This window comes from Echinops telfairi, unplaced genomic scaffold (assembly GCF_000313985.2).
Source record: "Echinops telfairi isolate 266 unplaced genomic scaffold, ASM31398v2 ScPeMD7_44;HRSCAF=162, whole genome shotgun sequence".
Taxonomy (NCBI): Eukaryota; Metazoa; Chordata; class Mammalia; order Afrosoricida; family Tenrecidae; genus Echinops; species Echinops telfairi.
In genome coordinates, this window is record NW_022103942.1 from 2,510,825 (window position 1) to 2,527,106 (window position 16,282).

At 45.5% G+C, this 16,282-nt stretch overlaps 1 protein-coding gene across 1 annotated transcript in view; it reads right to left on the bottom strand.

The window, feature by feature from the left end:
• Window positions 1-3,148: 3,148 nt before the first annotated feature.
• The window catches only part of SRPX2 (sushi repeat containing protein X-linked 2), a 36,490-nt gene continuing 23,356 nt past the window's right edge, over window positions 3,149-16,282 (bottom strand). The window contains exons 4-11 of the mRNA XM_004711189.2: window positions 14,807-14,998; window positions 12,039-12,215; window positions 11,616-11,742; window positions 11,354-11,475; window positions 9,922-10,101; window positions 9,470-9,603; window positions 4,873-4,994; window positions 3,149-3,396 (exon numbers count right to left, since the gene is read on the bottom strand). Coding sequence (XP_004711246.1) covers window positions 3,216-3,396; window positions 4,873-4,994; window positions 9,470-9,603; window positions 9,922-10,101; window positions 11,354-11,475; window positions 11,616-11,742; window positions 12,039-12,215; window positions 14,807-14,998 — 1,235 coding nt within the window. The 3' untranslated portion in view covers window positions 3,149-3,215. The remainder of the gene's footprint in view (window positions 3,397-4,872; window positions 4,995-9,469; window positions 9,604-9,921; window positions 10,102-11,353; window positions 11,476-11,615; window positions 11,743-12,038; window positions 12,216-14,806; window positions 14,999-16,282) is intronic.

A 16,282-nucleotide genomic window follows, 5' to 3' on the forward strand; every position in this document is an offset into this window, starting at 1 on the left:
GAGAGAGAGAGAGAGAGAGAGAGAGAGAGGAAGAGAGCCTGCTGTCTGGGCTGGGGTTTGGTGAAGTGCAGAGGGAGAGAGACAGAGATACAGGTGGGGTTGGGGGTCCATCTAGCCCTTTTCAATCTGGCTTTGGACCTGATTCTGTTGCTGTTCATTTCCACCTGTTTTCAGTATATAAGTAGATCTTTATTTTCAGTATGTCTCAAAAGGGCTACCCAAGAAGGGCACAGTAAAATTTTACCTAAAGAAGGCCAAGGTGGACTACTCAAAAGGGAAAATGAAAACCCCTCAATATGTTAAGCCACAGGAACATTTACATATAAGAATCAGGCAGACCCAGGTAAGAACTCTGCTCAAGAGGGCGGGGCCTCCTCTATGTTTTGCGCTGGGTCTTGGACCTGGTTGCCACTTGAAGGATTAGGAATAAAGACAAGGACGGGTGTGCAGGCCTTCGTCTTGTCTGCTCTGCAAGCTTTGCCAGTGGAACCACAGAGCCCGTCTGACCAGACGCTTCCCACATCCACCCATGGAATTTTTGCCTTCTGCTCTTTGTGTGCCTCCCGCCTTTTATACCTCCTGTGTGTCCCTGAAGGGAGTGGTTGGCTCCAAGTTCTTGTCTGATTCTAGCCAGAAGCTGTCTAATGCTTTAGTTTGCATTTTAACTATGACATTTATCCTAACCCCCCAGTGAAAACTGCTAGCCCTGGATGTTCTGGGTCCTGGCATTCGGTCCCATCACTGTGCTTGGGAGAGGGGGTTTTCTTGGGTTGAGAGCCCTTCATTTCCCTCTTTCCTCCTGGGCCCATCTCGAGTCTTGTGTCTGAGTTAGACTATGGATGATGAAACGTTTCTCCTTGCGTGGAGCTTTCAGCTGCCTGTCAATGAAAAGGAGACGACAGAATAGAGGCAGGATTGCACAGTCGTGGAGAGCTTCGACTCTGGAGCCGGGCTGCTAGTGTTTAAATTTGGACCCTGCCACTTCCGAGCTGTCCAATCCTGGGCAAGCTGCCCAACCCATCTGTGATTCCATCCCCTCGTCTGTAAAATGGAGCGCATGAGTATCTACCTTATCGGGCTCTTGTGATGATTTCAGAGTCAATTAGTGAAAAGTTTTAAAAATGGAGCCTGACAAATAGAACTCCGGCGTTCTATCTGCCTCCATACTCAGCTTGCTTCCCCCTCCCATCCGTGTTTCACTGTTGACTTCCTGGGTAAAGCTGGGCATTAATTATGGCACTAGGTTCCACGATTGTAAAAAAAGATTCTTAGTAATAAGGACAAGAACGATTTTCTTTCAGATACTGACACCCCCTCGAATGGGGCTAAAGGAGGCTTAGGGATCGGTGTGTGGCTTCACTGCACAGCAGCCCACGCGCAATGTCACTTCCAGAGCTGACACTTAAGTTTGGGCTGTGTGCTGCAGTAGCTCCTACCTAGCCCGTGCTCATCTTTTCAACATGGATCTCTGAGTAAATTAATAGGTGCGGGGACTCTGATGTTTCTCACTAGTTTTCCAGTGGGTGTGAGGTCTGGACCACGTGCCGGGGCACTCACCTATGGAAAGGATAGGATAGCATTTCCGACCTTTTGCTGTGAGAACTGGAGGGGCCCAGGAAAAACCTGTGCTGGCCTGATTGTGCCTCCTGAGCGCCCTCCCCTGGCAGCATCTTCCTAACTTTGAGATGAAGCAGCAGTTAATATTACATGCTTTCATGGTGCTGCGGGATCAGCAAGGTCAGCAGTTCAAACCCACCAGTTGCTCTGCAGGAGAAAGATGAGGCTGTCTACTCCCGTACAGATTTACATCCTAGGAGTCCATCCCTGTATAGTCACTATGCGTCAGAATTGACTCGATGGCAGTGAGTGGGTAGTGGTTAATATTGTCCCAGAAGAGGAAAGAACAAAACAAGCTCAATTTTTGTAACTATCCGCCTAACTGTCAATGATAAGAGTTTTGTGAGGAACATCCAGTTACTAGCTTAGTGTCCTGGTTGTTGGGATGGTGCTGCCCTCTGCTGTTATCTCAGAGAAAACCCACCACCACCGAATGGATTCTCCTTCACAGTAACCTTGCAGGGCAGCGTTTAGGAGGCCTGATGGTGTAGTGGATTACACACTGGGCTGTGAACCATGAGGTCAATAATTTGAAACCTTTAGGTGCTCCACAGGAGCAACATGAGGCTTTCTACTCCTATAAAGCATTACAGCCTTGGAAACCCACCAGAGCAGTTCGACCCTGTCCTGGAGGGTCACTGAGTAGGAATCACGGTGATGACAGCATGCGTTTTCGAGGGCAGAGTAGAACTGCCCCGTAAGGGTTCCGAGCCAGCCATACTTATGGGGAAGAGCCTGGGACGGTGACAAGTTGGGCTGCTAAAGGCAAGATCGGCACTTTGACACCACCAACAACTCCGCGGGAGAAAGACGAGGCTGGCGGCTCCTGGCAAGATATACACTCAGAAACCCAAAGGGGTTGGAATCGACTTTATGGCCATGAGTGTGTTTGTGTTTGTTTTCATCTTGGCAGGAGCCGATTGTCAGATCTTTAACAGAGCAAACGGTGGGTCCAAACTGCGGAGTACTTCACCCGTGCCACCCCATTTCAAATCCGGCCTGTTAGGGAATGCATGTAGAATTGACCAGGGCTTCCGAGTGGGTCCTTCTGGGTCGACCCCTGCGAAGAGTTTCCTGTGCCTTTGGCCAGGTCCAGTTTGCCATTCTGAGAGGTGGAACTTGGCTCTACATTTTAAGAGAAGCCCCTGGTGATTCTTAGGGATCTTGTTAAAAGTGTCGCTTCTTCACCAGTCTATCTGTAGTGGAAAGGCCAATCCTCAGCAGGAGGTGGACCAGTTCGACTCAAACCTATTGCCATTCAGCCAACTCTGATTCAGAGTAACCCTAAGCCTTGACTTCTCTACAAGCCTTTGACCAACAGGGAAGGGCAGGAGGCCCGGATTGGGAAGGGAAGACCTTCTACTCCTAGCCCAGGGCCCCGGTCAGCCTCTCTTCTGCCAGTGCTACCTGAAGTGGAGATTTGCTTGACGGGAGTTCTCACACAATCCTAAGATAGTGTTTAGAAATGTCCTAGAGTTAGAAAATCTTACCCTCCTCAGAGTCCTAGAAGGGTGGGAAACCATTTCTCCTTTTTATTAGGCCCCCATTTCCACCAACTGAGGTATCTTTTCCCTTGATGTCTCATCCCGGGCTCAGGTTCACTCGCACATGTCCCTTTGCTCCCGGCGCTGGGCCAGCTCCTGGTTGCTCAATAAGTAGTCGTCAATGAAGGTGAATATTTCCTCCGGAGTGACAGGTTCCATGTAGCGTTCCCGGTCTATACCCTGCTTGTCAATCAAGACCATGTTGAAGGAAGAGCGGGTGAGGTGCTGAAATTGCCTGGAGAGAGCAGCAGCACAGCGCTGTATGAGACCAGGTTCGGTGTCCTACCCTCTGACCCTTCAAAATGCCACTGTTGGATGCATTCCCCCACAGGCAGTTCCTTGTCCCCGTCCCCTCTATGACCCAGTTCAAGTCCCTTTGTTAGCATCTGCTCAGACCTCTGGTCTTGCTGCCTCTGCTTGGCTAGCTCTGCTAAGCTGCCTCGGTCACCACAGCACGCACAGCTTTGTCGCTACCAGACTGCACTTCCTTAGTAAGCCCTCTGAGGCAGGACTGTCAGGTACAGCTATGCAGGCTACGCTGAGTAGCCCCAAGGGGAGGCGCTGCAGGTGACACCAACTAGGAAGCGACTAGTATTCTCTAGAATTAGGTTAGTTATATCCTGCCAGGCGAAACTTGGCAGCTCTGAGCTTGATCGTATCGAATGTTCTCCTTTCCCTTAAATTGGGACCAAATCTTTTGGTATTCACTGAGACTAAGCCCTAGAAGCAGGTATGGTTATAGAACAGTTTTATTGGCCCTGAGTATATGTGGAGGCATCGGAAAGGTGATGATGGGTAGATAAAAGGAAACATCGACCTCTACCTATGGTCTCTCCCCCGAGGGGTTAATGAATACAGTTCACTTTTGTTGAGGCCTAAAGATTCATTTAGGAGCCTGGTGGTGTAGTGGTTATGCGTTGGGCTGCTAACTGCTAGGTCAGCAGTTCAAAACCTCTAGTCACTCCCAGGGGTGAGGGCGGGGAGATGGGCCTTTCTACTCCTGTACAGAGTTACAGTCTCAAAACCCCCCAACAGAGGCTGCTCTACCCTGTCCTATAGGGTCGCTATGAGTCAGCATCAACTTGACGGCAGTGGGGGTTTTTTGTTTTGTTTCTATAAGGTTAGTTTGACTCCTTTGGAGACTGAAGGCAGAGGAAGGACGTGGAGGCAAAGAGGCAGAGGCTTTTCTGAGTCATGTCTGAATCCACGTGTGCCTCAATTCTGCCAATGCTTTGCGTCCCCTGAGGTGCCTTTAAGGAGCCCTGGTGGTGTAGCAGTTATGCATTGGGGTGCAATCCAGAAGGTCAGGAGTTTGAAACCACCAGCCACTCCGTGAGAGAAAGAAAGGGCTCTCTACTCCCATAACCAGTTACAGTCTTGGAAACTCAAAGGAGGCTGTTCTGTGCTGCCCTGGAGGGTTGCTATGAGTCAGCATCGACTTGATGGCAGTGCGTGTGAGGTGCATGTTCCTGAGGATGCTTGGGAGGGGCCCAGTGGTCTGGTCTACATTTTATACCCATCATTTTGGTCTGATGTCCTACTAAAGTTGAGAATCATTCTCTGGTCTTACCGAAGGCATCTGTAAGCATTCAAGATAAGACATCATCCAAGACAATAGAAGAGTGACTGTTGGTTCTCCCACAATCCCCTTTTGTCAGTGTCTTGCCTAGGGTTTCTGCCCAGCCCTCCCCTGCAGTTTCCCAGCCTGGACCTGAGCTCCTGGATGATATCAGCTGACAGCTGCTGCTCCCGGATCCGCCCCACCTCCTGCGGTGGCTGCCCCACCAGCTCGATGATGGTCACATGACGCAGGTCCAGCCCACAGGTAGATTGCTGGGAGGAGAACATTTCATCAGAGTTCAAGCCTAAGGATACTTGACTGATTCTTCCTGAAACCAACCAAACACACACACAGACACAGACACGCACACACGTGCTCTGAAATCATTTCCAGCTGTTGTTCCTGAAGTAGTTGCCCCATCGATGCTTATACTTAATGCTTCATGCTACTGAAGTATACAAAACAGCTATACCACGTGGAGCAGAAAAAAGAATTCTAATTGATAAATTGCAGAAACATAATCTGCCATTGCTTTACCAAAGGTTTACAATGACATGGGTTCCTAATGAATTGCCTATTCTGAAATAATGGAATAGCCATTGTGTTGCAGAGGGAAGCCCATTGGCACAGTGGATAAGCGCTCTGTTGCTAACCTAAATGTCAGTGGTTTAAACCCACCAGCTGCTGCACAGGAGAAAAATGTGGCTGTCTGTTTCCATAAAGATTTACAGCTGTGCAAACGACATTGTCCTATAGGGTTTTTATGGAGTCAGAATCGACTCCACAGCAATGATTGCATTGATTACTGAATCACACACCCCTAATGCTTTGTAACCATTTAATCCTCACAACACCTCGAACAAGGTAGGTGGTATTATCCTAAATCTATAGATGAGAAAAATGACTTGCTCAGGTTTGCATGACAGTAAGATGCTGAGCCAAGATTCCAAATGAGGTCTGAGACTGCCTGCCACAGTGGTGCTCCTGACCATTAGGCTACATCACCAAAGCCTTTTCTCAGTCTCCAGGCTTTACCCAAAATAATGTGAAAGTACTCTTTTCATTACTCTTTGTTACCTTTCCGGAACTGTAGAGCACACCTCTCCTGCTGCCCTGACTACTCTCTTATCTTGCCTTGTCTTTCAGTATCACCTATTAGCCTTGAGCAGTGATTAAAGACGCATTGAACAATCCCTGATACGGCAGCCCTGATTAATCTTTTTGCTCTTCCTCTCGTCCTGATCTCTGGAGTCACTCTCCGTCCTAGTGGGTTGGTTTTCTTGTTCTTGTTTCCTGTTCAAGTGGAGCTATTGACTTTGCCTGTCTTTTGTGGATCCCTGGAGGAACTTGGTCCTCTTGGTGTAAATCCCCCAACTCATCTTTTTGGTGTCACCGCTTCCTTCCCGGGTCCCAGAATCGTCACCTGGCAACTTCCATCTTAGCTTCCTAATGCTGTAACACAAATACTTCACCAGGGCAGCTTTAAAGAAGCAAAATGTATCTTCTCACATGTCTGAAGGCTGAAATTAAAAATGAAGGTTATGAACTAATCAATTCCTTCCTTGTCAGTAGCCTGGGTTTTTATTGGTTCCTTGGCATCTGTCTTCCCCAGTAGTTGCGTGTCTTGGTGTCCAATCTGCACTTTTTATAACTCTGAAGTGATTAGACCTAGGACACAGCCTACATTGATATGGGTTTATGACATAATAAAGAAAACTTTATTTCCAAACAGGATTATATCCAAAGGTATAGGGCGAGGATTCCAATACATATTTTATGGGGCATATAATCCAATCCATAACAATGTCTAAGATTAAACCTTTAGACATTCCTTTAACTAAGCGTCTTCTGTTACCTGGTGTCTTAGTTATCTCACTGCTACTATTAAGGTATAGGAGCAGTCCCTGTGGTTCTGCTCCTCAGGAATGGCAACCCTAACCCCTCAGAGTTGGGTAGCAGCTCCTTCCTCAATCCCCTGGCATTTGTGAATGGCATCTCCACACTCCAGAACTGAGTTGGTGTAGATCTGATGCTTTGAAACCCAAGAGGCAGTGGCCCCACCCTTTGAGACCCCATAACTCTTGGGTCTAGATCCTTCCTTTGAGACCGAGGCTCTGAGGCCATTCTGTTTCCCATGCATCTTCTCTCTTCAACTCTGCTTCCCAGTTCCTTGACCTCTCGGTCCCTTGGGTCACTTGGGCCTGTGCAGCCTCTGTCCTGCCCAGGCAACTGTTACAGAGCTCTTTGGTAATACCACTAATGCCCAGAGGTACTCTCCTCGGCCAATATGCCTTGACCCAAAGGTACCCAGCTCGCTCACTTTGTGGGGCAGCTTCTAGGTCATCTCACAATGGCCTCTCTGCTATTACTGCTTCTCTGCCCCTGCTTAAAATAAAAACAGTCGCATTGGGACATAATCCACATATCATCCAATTCAATGGTTCAAGCATATCAAGAAGAGTTGTATAATCATTACCACAATCAATTTTAGAACATTCTTTTCTTTTTTTTCCCATACTCTTCTTTCTTGTCCTCATTGTTAAGTTATCTATACTGTCTCCGATGTTAGAACTCTCCTCGTTTCCTTCTGAGCCCTCACTCAAATTCCCTTCAACATCCCTAATGCCACCAAAAGTCTCTCCAAGACCATCTGGGCTTTTATTATTAGGTGCCTTAAAACCTTTTCCATGTCTGCTCAATACCCACGTCCACATTTTAAAGAATCTGTTAGAGCTGCACCCCACACTTGGTACCCAAATCTGTCTTCATTATCTACTGTTGCTATAATGAAAAATATTATAAGCAGATGGGTATAACAAAAATGTATCCTTTCATAGGTTAGGAGGCTAGAGGCCCAAATTCGGGGTACTGGCCCTAGGGAAAGGCTTCTTTCTGTAACTCTGGAGGAAGGTCCTTGTCTCCTTTCAACATGGGCATGGCGTTTCTTGGAGAGCTACATGTCTTTGGCATCAATTCCCTCCTGGGTCTAAGAGGTTCTCAGAGCAGGTACCCTGGGACATGTTACTCCGGATTCCTCTTTCCTTGTAATAAATAACAGGTACCGCATATACTTGTGTATAAGCTGAGTTTTCAGCACATTTTAATGCAGTTATTGTTGTAAAATTAGGTGCCTCGGCTGATATTCAGATCGACTTATACTCGAGTATATACGGTACATCTTTCTTGGCTTGCTTTTATCTCTTGAAAGATGTAGGCTACACTCCAGGAAATTTCCTGGTACTGTGACCCGAGTAAGGGTGTCTCATCTCACCCTAATCCTTTACAACTGATTGGCTGATAACATCCTGGGAATGACAACTTCATTATATAATTGCCAAATAATATCATTACATGCCTATCAAATCCCTGAGAATCGTGTCTGAGTCAAGTCGACATACTTTTGAGAGACACAATTCAATTCATCACATCTGGATACCCAGCCCCGTACAGCTCCCAGAGCTAGTTCTCTTAACTTTGTCAAAGTCAGAAAACTGAGTTCTCTTCAGCTTTCTCGTCTGTTTTTGTTTTGTTTTGAAGTCAAAATGGAAATATCTACGTTGCCCTCTCTCTCACACACGTGGTTTTGGGGTAACTGGTTGCTATTTCTTGTGCTGTGGAGTAGATTCTGATTGATAGCAACTCTAGATAGATAGAGGAGAACCATCCCATAGTGGTTCCCAGGCTGTAACCTTTATGACGACGTCACAAGACCACACAGTGTTTGTTCTGTTGTACAGAAGGTTGCTGTGAGTTGGCATGGACTCTATAACACCTAACAACCACAGCAGTCTTTCAGGAGCAATTCACCACATCGTTTCTGCTGTGCTGTTGCTGGTGGGTTAGAACTACTGACCTTTCAGTCAGCAGCCAAGAGATTAGCCATTGCCTCACTAGGATCCCTTGGCTCTGTTGTAGTATGTTAACACCTCTCAGGGAATTCCTTCGTTCAACTTTAAGACACCACAGAATGTTCGTTCCCTTTCACGTTCCTTCTCATCCTGGAACCCAAGTGCCCGAAGTAGATCTTGGCTCTTCCTCTACTAGCAGAACCTTGGGCAAATCACAATCACTTAAGCTTGCCATGCCTCAGGTTCCTCACCTATAAAATGAGGATAAGAGTACCTGCCTCATAAGAGTTGGTATAAGGATTACATCAATTAATAAATACAAAGCACATAGATCAATACCTGATACTTATATAGTACTCCTATGTAGGGTTTTTGTACATCTTTACAGGGGTAGACAGCCTCATTTTCCTCTTTCGGAGCCACTCATGGATTTGAACTACCAACCTTGTGGTTAGTAACCCAACACTTAGCTGACAGTGGCATCTGGACTCCCTGATACCTCTACAGCGTTCAGCATATTTGTGAGTACAATTATTGTTCTTGAGAACATGAGCATAGTTCATTCTCAGCATGTACATTTGATCACACCCATCTTTCAAGTCTTACCAGACTACTTGGCCACCTGCCTTTCCCATCCTTCCTCCAATCCCCTGTAATGCACATTCACTATTTTTATGACCTCATGGCCTTTTCAGTAAAAACATGGCAGTCTGTAAAATGTGCTAAATCTGCCCTCATTGAACTGATCAAATACTATCCACAACACTTCGCTGTTGCTGTTGAGCAAATGGAGTTTGTGCTGCAGAGAGAAACAGGTCTGAAAAAGATAGGGGGCAACAAATGGGGTAGAGTTAGAGGGCATATAATTGCTAAGCCTTCATGAAGGGAATGGGTCTCACCTGTAGCATAGAGATCTGCATTTTATAATATCGGTTGGAGGGATCTGGAGCAGAGATGATGAGGAGTCGCCGTTTCTCAAAGAACTGATCCAGAAGGGCAGCGGCTGAGTTAACATGAACGTTAATCCTCATAGCTGGGATAGAAGCAGACAGCCAGTAAAGCTATGATCTTCTCCTTCACCCCAGCATGAGTAACTTCACATCTTGATAGGAACCAGACTTGCGGGTTAACTCTGTCTGGTAGTTTCTCCCATGTCTTGGGCGAAATCCTGAAAGAACACCTGGATATTCTCGACCCTCTTCTTCTATGGGAGTCTTTTAAGTAAACACATTTTGCAATTCCCCTGTCCCACATCATACACATTGCTACAGGACCCCAGTGCCATGGGGGGGTTGTCTCCAAAGTACCCCACTCAATATGTCCATTCTCCCCATTCCCAGGCTTGACTCACGAGTGCAGGTGGGTGGTGATCCTGACCATTGGCGACTGGACTGGCAAACTCGGGAGGGTGTTCCTTGGCGCTCGTAACCACTATCACAATAATATTCACAGGTGGCACCATAGTTGTCTCCTGCTGAACTGCAGGCTAGATAGCCGTGCTGTGGTGGTTTCAGAGTTGGGCAGCGTCTCACTGTTAGGGAGGAGCTGAACTTAGTGGGTGTGATGTTTCTCTTAGGAAGGAAAGGCAAAGAGGGTACCCATATTGGACTTTCTAGAATGGGAGGCCAATGGTGGGTGAATCAGAATGAATGACTTCCCTCTCTTTCCAGTGGCCAGGGGTTGAACTAGGCTTGTCCTTTCTTAAGGAATTAAATCTTTCAGACAAAGGTGTTTGTAAAGCCTGGAAACAGTGAGTTTACATAATGTTGTCCAAAGATTTTATACATCTTTTTAAAAATTTTGCCATCTATTTCTTGTTGTAAGGACTTCTACATAAAAAATGACAACCTTACAGAATTGCTTACAATAGCAGAATTAAAGCAGAAGCAACTTAAATGTCCAATGGTGGAAGAAGAGTTCAGCAACTTCTGAGATAGCGTTAAACAACACCACAAACCCACCACCATCCAGTCGGTTCCATAGCTAGGTTTATGGGAACAGACAGCCTCATCTTTTCCCCTTGGAGCCACTAGTGGGTTTGAACTGCAGATCTTGCCATTAGCATCCCAATGCTTATCTCACAGTGCCACCAGGCCTGATAAATCCTTAGAGTAGAATATTTTGTTGGCCTTAAGAGTATTTCTGAAGAACTTTAAAAGAACATGGGAAAATGACGATTGTCATAAGGCATGTAAAAATAGATGCTCTAAGCTAGAATAGGCTTTATAGTCTTAACAATTTTTTAAAAGCATGCATAGGAAAAACACTAGAAGGAAAATAGATCTTCAAAGATTAATGAAATTGCTTCTGGGTGGCAGGGTAAACATTTTTTTTCTTTGCCTATTTTTTTATTTCCCCGCAATGAACATGAATTATTTTTATAATGAGGTAAGCAAAATAACCCCCAGAACCCCAAGATAGCACCAAACAGAAGATTCAGGCAGCCAACCACGCCCATGTCAGCAGAAGTAAAGCCTAAGAATGAAGTCTGATTAGATTTATTAGGAGGTCAAGAAAGAAAAGGGATATAGAGGATCTTCGTGACGTCTATCTGGATTGGGAGACGAGGTGAGTCTTGCTGGGGAATCAAGGTTTCTGAAACGTCTATGCACATGCACTGGAGGTTTTCTGGAGGAGCCTATTTGGTAGACTTGTTTTCCCTCACTTAAAATAAATGATGTGTGTGGCCTTTCAGACCTGGAAAGGTGAGGATTTCAATGGGTTTCGGGAAGGTTCTGACACAGCAGGAATGATGAAGACTGTGGAAATGGAAGAATGCTGACCTTGCACTTTCACAATGAACTTGCAGCTGGCTCGGTTATAGGCTCTGTCATAGGCAGTGTAACGAATCACATGTTCTCCTTCGGGGAAATGAGATCCAGGCTCAGGGCCCCGAAGTGTCACCCTGCAGGAGACAGGGTGAAAGAGCCCCTGAGGAAGGAGCCCCTTTGAATGAAGGTCTGGGATACATCATCCCTGTGGCCTCATCCTGTGCAACTTCTCCCAGGGACCAGGAAGATGGGGACATCCATTAATTGGGCTCACCTGGTGATGGTACCATCAGCAGAGTCTTTCACCAATGGTGGGTCCCAGTATACTCGAGCAGTCAACTTTTCCGGTTCTGCCATCTTCTCCCGTGAGTGGGGACAACGGATCTTGGGGGGGTCTATGTCTGCCAATGTCAGAAATCAAGTGTTGACTCTTGGGTTCCCCTACCTTCTCTACTAAAGAGGACTCATGAAAGCAATACCACGCTCCTGGGTAGGCCAAAAGCGCATTCTCAGTTAAAGGTAACCAAAGAGACAGGTAGGAAGCCTAGCTCCAGGCAAGATGAGCCCGTTGTTAAGCACATACTCAGTGTGCCACCCCCCACAGAGAACAAGACTGCCCTTCATAGTGAGAATTGCATATTCTTTGCATCAGCAGGAATCTTTGCAGCAGGCCGGACCAGGGGAGACCCATATTTACCTACACATACAGGCTCGCCTCCACTCCATCGCCCATCTTCCATACAGACACGGCTGCGGTCACCTTCCAGGTGGTACCCACTGGAGCAGCTGTAGTCACAGCGGGAGTCGAGAAGCGCCCCGTTTGTGCAGGAGTAGGTTCCACTCGTGATGAATGGCAATGTGTGACATCGCACCTCTAAGAGAGAACCAAGTGGCAAGCTCAGTGGCCTGTGAGGCTAGCTAAAGGGGATGCCAGGGCACCTAGCATGGGGAGAACCATTTCAGAGACAGCCAAAGATCCAGAAGCTCTACCCAAACTGCCCTTAAACATTTGTGCCTAATTGCTGTTCTTTTGTTGTACTGCTCTTTAATTTTCATCTTATAAAGCATAATAGCGCTCTTGGGGGAAGCACTCTTCTTTTTGTTTTATCTCAAGGAAGTAAATCACTTATCCAATTTCAGGGCTTTTGGAAGCAGACTTGGGTTTGTGTACCAGCTCCACCTCTTACTAGCTCCGTGGCTTTGAGCAAATGACCTCATAGGAGTTGCCGTGTGTTCTGGTGTACACTGTGGATGTCTCAGAGGATGGTTGTGCAGATTACAAAACTATCACGCATACCATACATAAACCTCTGAAATCAGCTAGGATCTCAAGCAACTGCTTTGGGTAGCTCTCCTGGAAAGAATTCACGGCTCCTTTTGAGTGTAATGTTGAGGCTGCCACCAGCACGCTTCCTTCAGCTGAGGCTCACTGCAAGGAGAAGGAAGCTGGCGCTGTGTGCTGCCTTGCGAAGACAAACCAGACCAGTGCCTTCGAGGAAGCGCTGACGGCATTGCATCAACGAGTCAGCCATGTGCTGGAGACGCTACATGTGCCAAATCCCAAAACTGCCACTATGAATGGATTGTGGGCCTGAATTTGCCAAATTCTTGTTTGAGATACCTAATAAATTAGAGACATAAGCAGGCCATCCATTCCCTAAAAGTTGTCCAAGTTCTATCCCCGCAAAAGATCAATTGTTGGAGCTTGGAATCATGACTCTTGGCTATTTTCATTTTTCTTGTTGGACTAACTCGACTGGAGGTTCCTGTCGCCTCAGTCTTCCCATCTCCCTTAGGTAAAGATCTATGGCAACAATGACCTCCTTCAAATCAGGGCCAAGAAGAAGAGGCCTGGCTCTTCAGAATAATTTATTTAGCAGTTGAGACTGATAGATTCAGCGTGTTCACCCATTTGTCTCCTACAAGAAATGTCTGCACTAGATTCACTGCTCAAATGCAGTAACTAACTCATCTGGCTAACCCATAGCCATTAAGTCAAATCCGACTCTTCATGTCCCTTTAGGTCAGAGTGGAACTACCCCATAGAGTTTCGAAGACTATAAATCTTTACAGAAGCAGGCTACCACATCTTTGGATAGCAGGTCAATATTTAACCTGCCACACCACCAGGGATCCTTAATTCATTCTATTTAAAAACAACCCCCCCCCCAAAAAAAAACCCTCATTGCCGCTGAATTGATTCCAACTGCTAGTGACCCTAGAGCACAGAGCCAAAAGCCTCAACTGTCTCCTCAGAGCAGCTGGTGAGTTTGAACCACCAATTGTGTGGTTAGCAGTCCAACATGTGGCCATCTATGCCACCAGAGTCCTTTTACTTATAAATATGTACTTCTCCATTCTTTCCATTTGCTTGATGTTCATGTTAAATTTATATCCTTATATTATTATTTTAATTTTATATGCTAATTCAAATTCATTTCAGAGATGATGGGGTCTAAGTTCTAAAGCAAGTAGCCCTGGTGGTGTAGTGGGTAGCACTTTGGGCTTCTAACCATGAAGTCAACAGATTGAACCCACCAACTTCCCCAGGAGAGAACGATGAGGTTTTCTGCTCCTGTAAAGATTTATAACCTCAGCAACCCACAGAAGTAGTTCCACTCTGTCCCCTAGGGTTGCTATGAGCCAGAATTGATTTGATGGCCATAAGTAAATCCTAAAACAAATATATTACAGTCACTTATTTACTTTGGGCTACCAAGCTACTTCCCTCCCCCACAGCATCTTTGCTGGCCAATCCCATTTCTCTCATAAGGTCAGTACTTTTCGTCCAGTTATATTGTGTTCAGATGCACATGATCATGTTTCTGTACCATTAGTCTTTAAGCAGCTTGGGGGCAAGTTAGGAATTGAATGAGCTGAAGTGACCTATACAGGGCTGTGCACCCATAGGTGTCCTACAACTGGTTTTCAGCAATGGACAGAAGGACAGGCAATGTTTAATCACTGAAAGAGAGTAAGTAGGCTGTAGAACTTGAACGAGAGGTGGGAATTTGGTAGCTGAACAGGGACATGATTTAGAATATGTGTGTGTATTAGCATTCCCACATTCTACCTTCAAGGATTGCTCTTCTTTATTTACAAAAGAAAATGAAGGTTTCCTAAAATTGTAGGCTAGGGCATATAGCAGTTTACTCCAAGGGAGAAAGAGCCCAAGACCATACATTCTTGGGACCACCAGAAGAAGGTGGTCAGGTCTTAGACCCAAGCCTGACCTCCCTACAAGCCTGTACTCCTGGACTCTCTGGATGGAAATTCCCATATTATTTGGGCAGAGATCATGGAGAGGGAAAATAAACTAGAATGTTAGAATGAGGAAAGGTCTGTTGGATGGCCATGGAAAATGCCCAATTTGCACCTGAGAAAAGGACATACGAACATTTCAAGGTAACCACTGTCTGGCTTCTCTCACATATCTACATCAGCATATGCACAAATACAACTTACGTCTGCAGTAGGCATTTCCAGACCAACGGCGGTTTGGAAGGCATTGCACCGACCTCCGTCCAATCAATCGAAAACCCCGGTCACAGGAAAGTTCACAACGAGTGCCCAGGCTGCTGTGATAATTTCCTCCCCTTGGTGAGTAGCATGTGGCCTCTCCATCCTGCATATTTAATGTATAACACCACTGGGGAACTGTAGCAATAGAAGAAAATAAGCTAGAGGTATAGTAATCACAACGGTATGGTGTCAGTGAAAGGATAGACACGTAGAACAATGGAACAGAATAGACTAGAAATAGATCCACATAAATATACCCAACTGACTTTTGACAAAGGTACCACAGCAATTTCACAGAAGCAAGATAAAACTTTTCAACTCATGATACTTTAGCAATTGGACATCTGGGTTGGGGGTGGGGAAGAGAAACTCTTGACCTAGGTCTCACATATTATACAATAATTCTTTTTTAAAATTTTATTTTAATCATTTTATTAGGGGCTCATACAACTCTTATCACGATCTATACATACATCAATTGTGTAAAGCACATCTGTATATTCATTGCCCTCGTCATTCTCAATACATTTGCTCTCCACGTAAGCCCCTGGCATCATCTCCTCATTTTTCCCCTCCCGTCCCCGAACCCCCTCCCTCATGAACCCTTGATAATTTATGTTATTATTTTGTCATATCTTGCCCTGTCCAACGTCTCCCTTCACCAACAATTCTGTTGTCCGTCCCCCAGGGAGGAGGTTATATGTAATCGATTCCTCCTTTCCACCCCACCCTCAAACATAAACAAATACGAAATGGGAGAAAAGAACATCTTTGCGATACAGGACTGGGCAAAGAGGTCTTAGCTATGACATCAAAAATATAACCCATAAAAGGGAAAATATCAATAAATAGAACCTCAAAAAATTTTTAAATTTTGCTTTGTGAAAGACATTGTTATGAAGAGAAATGTCAGAAACTGGGAGAAAATATTTGCAATCCACATACCTGACAAAGGAATAGTACTAGAGTGTACAAAAAAACTCTCAATACTGAAAAGTGTTGAGTTTTGATTGTTTACAAACAATCCAATTAAAACATGGACAAAAGATATGAACAGTCACTTTACTAAAGAGAGTGGTGGCTGATGAGTACATGAAAAATTATTTAGCATCACCAGTCATTAGGGAAATGCAAATGAAGACAACCATAAAATACCAGTAAATAACTTTAGTACTTCTAAAAGAAACCTGAAAACAGCTAGTAACATCAAGTCCTCGTGAAGATGCCGAGGATTTGGAATGCTCATACAACATTGCTGGTGGTGCCACACATGGCAAAATAGAGTCATTCAGTCTTACTATATAAAGGTTTGCATCCTTTTACCATATGATTCTGCAAACCCACTTCTAGGGAGAGAAATGAAAGCCCAAGTTCATAAAAACCTATACACAAATGTTTGAAAGCTGCTGCGGTCATAAT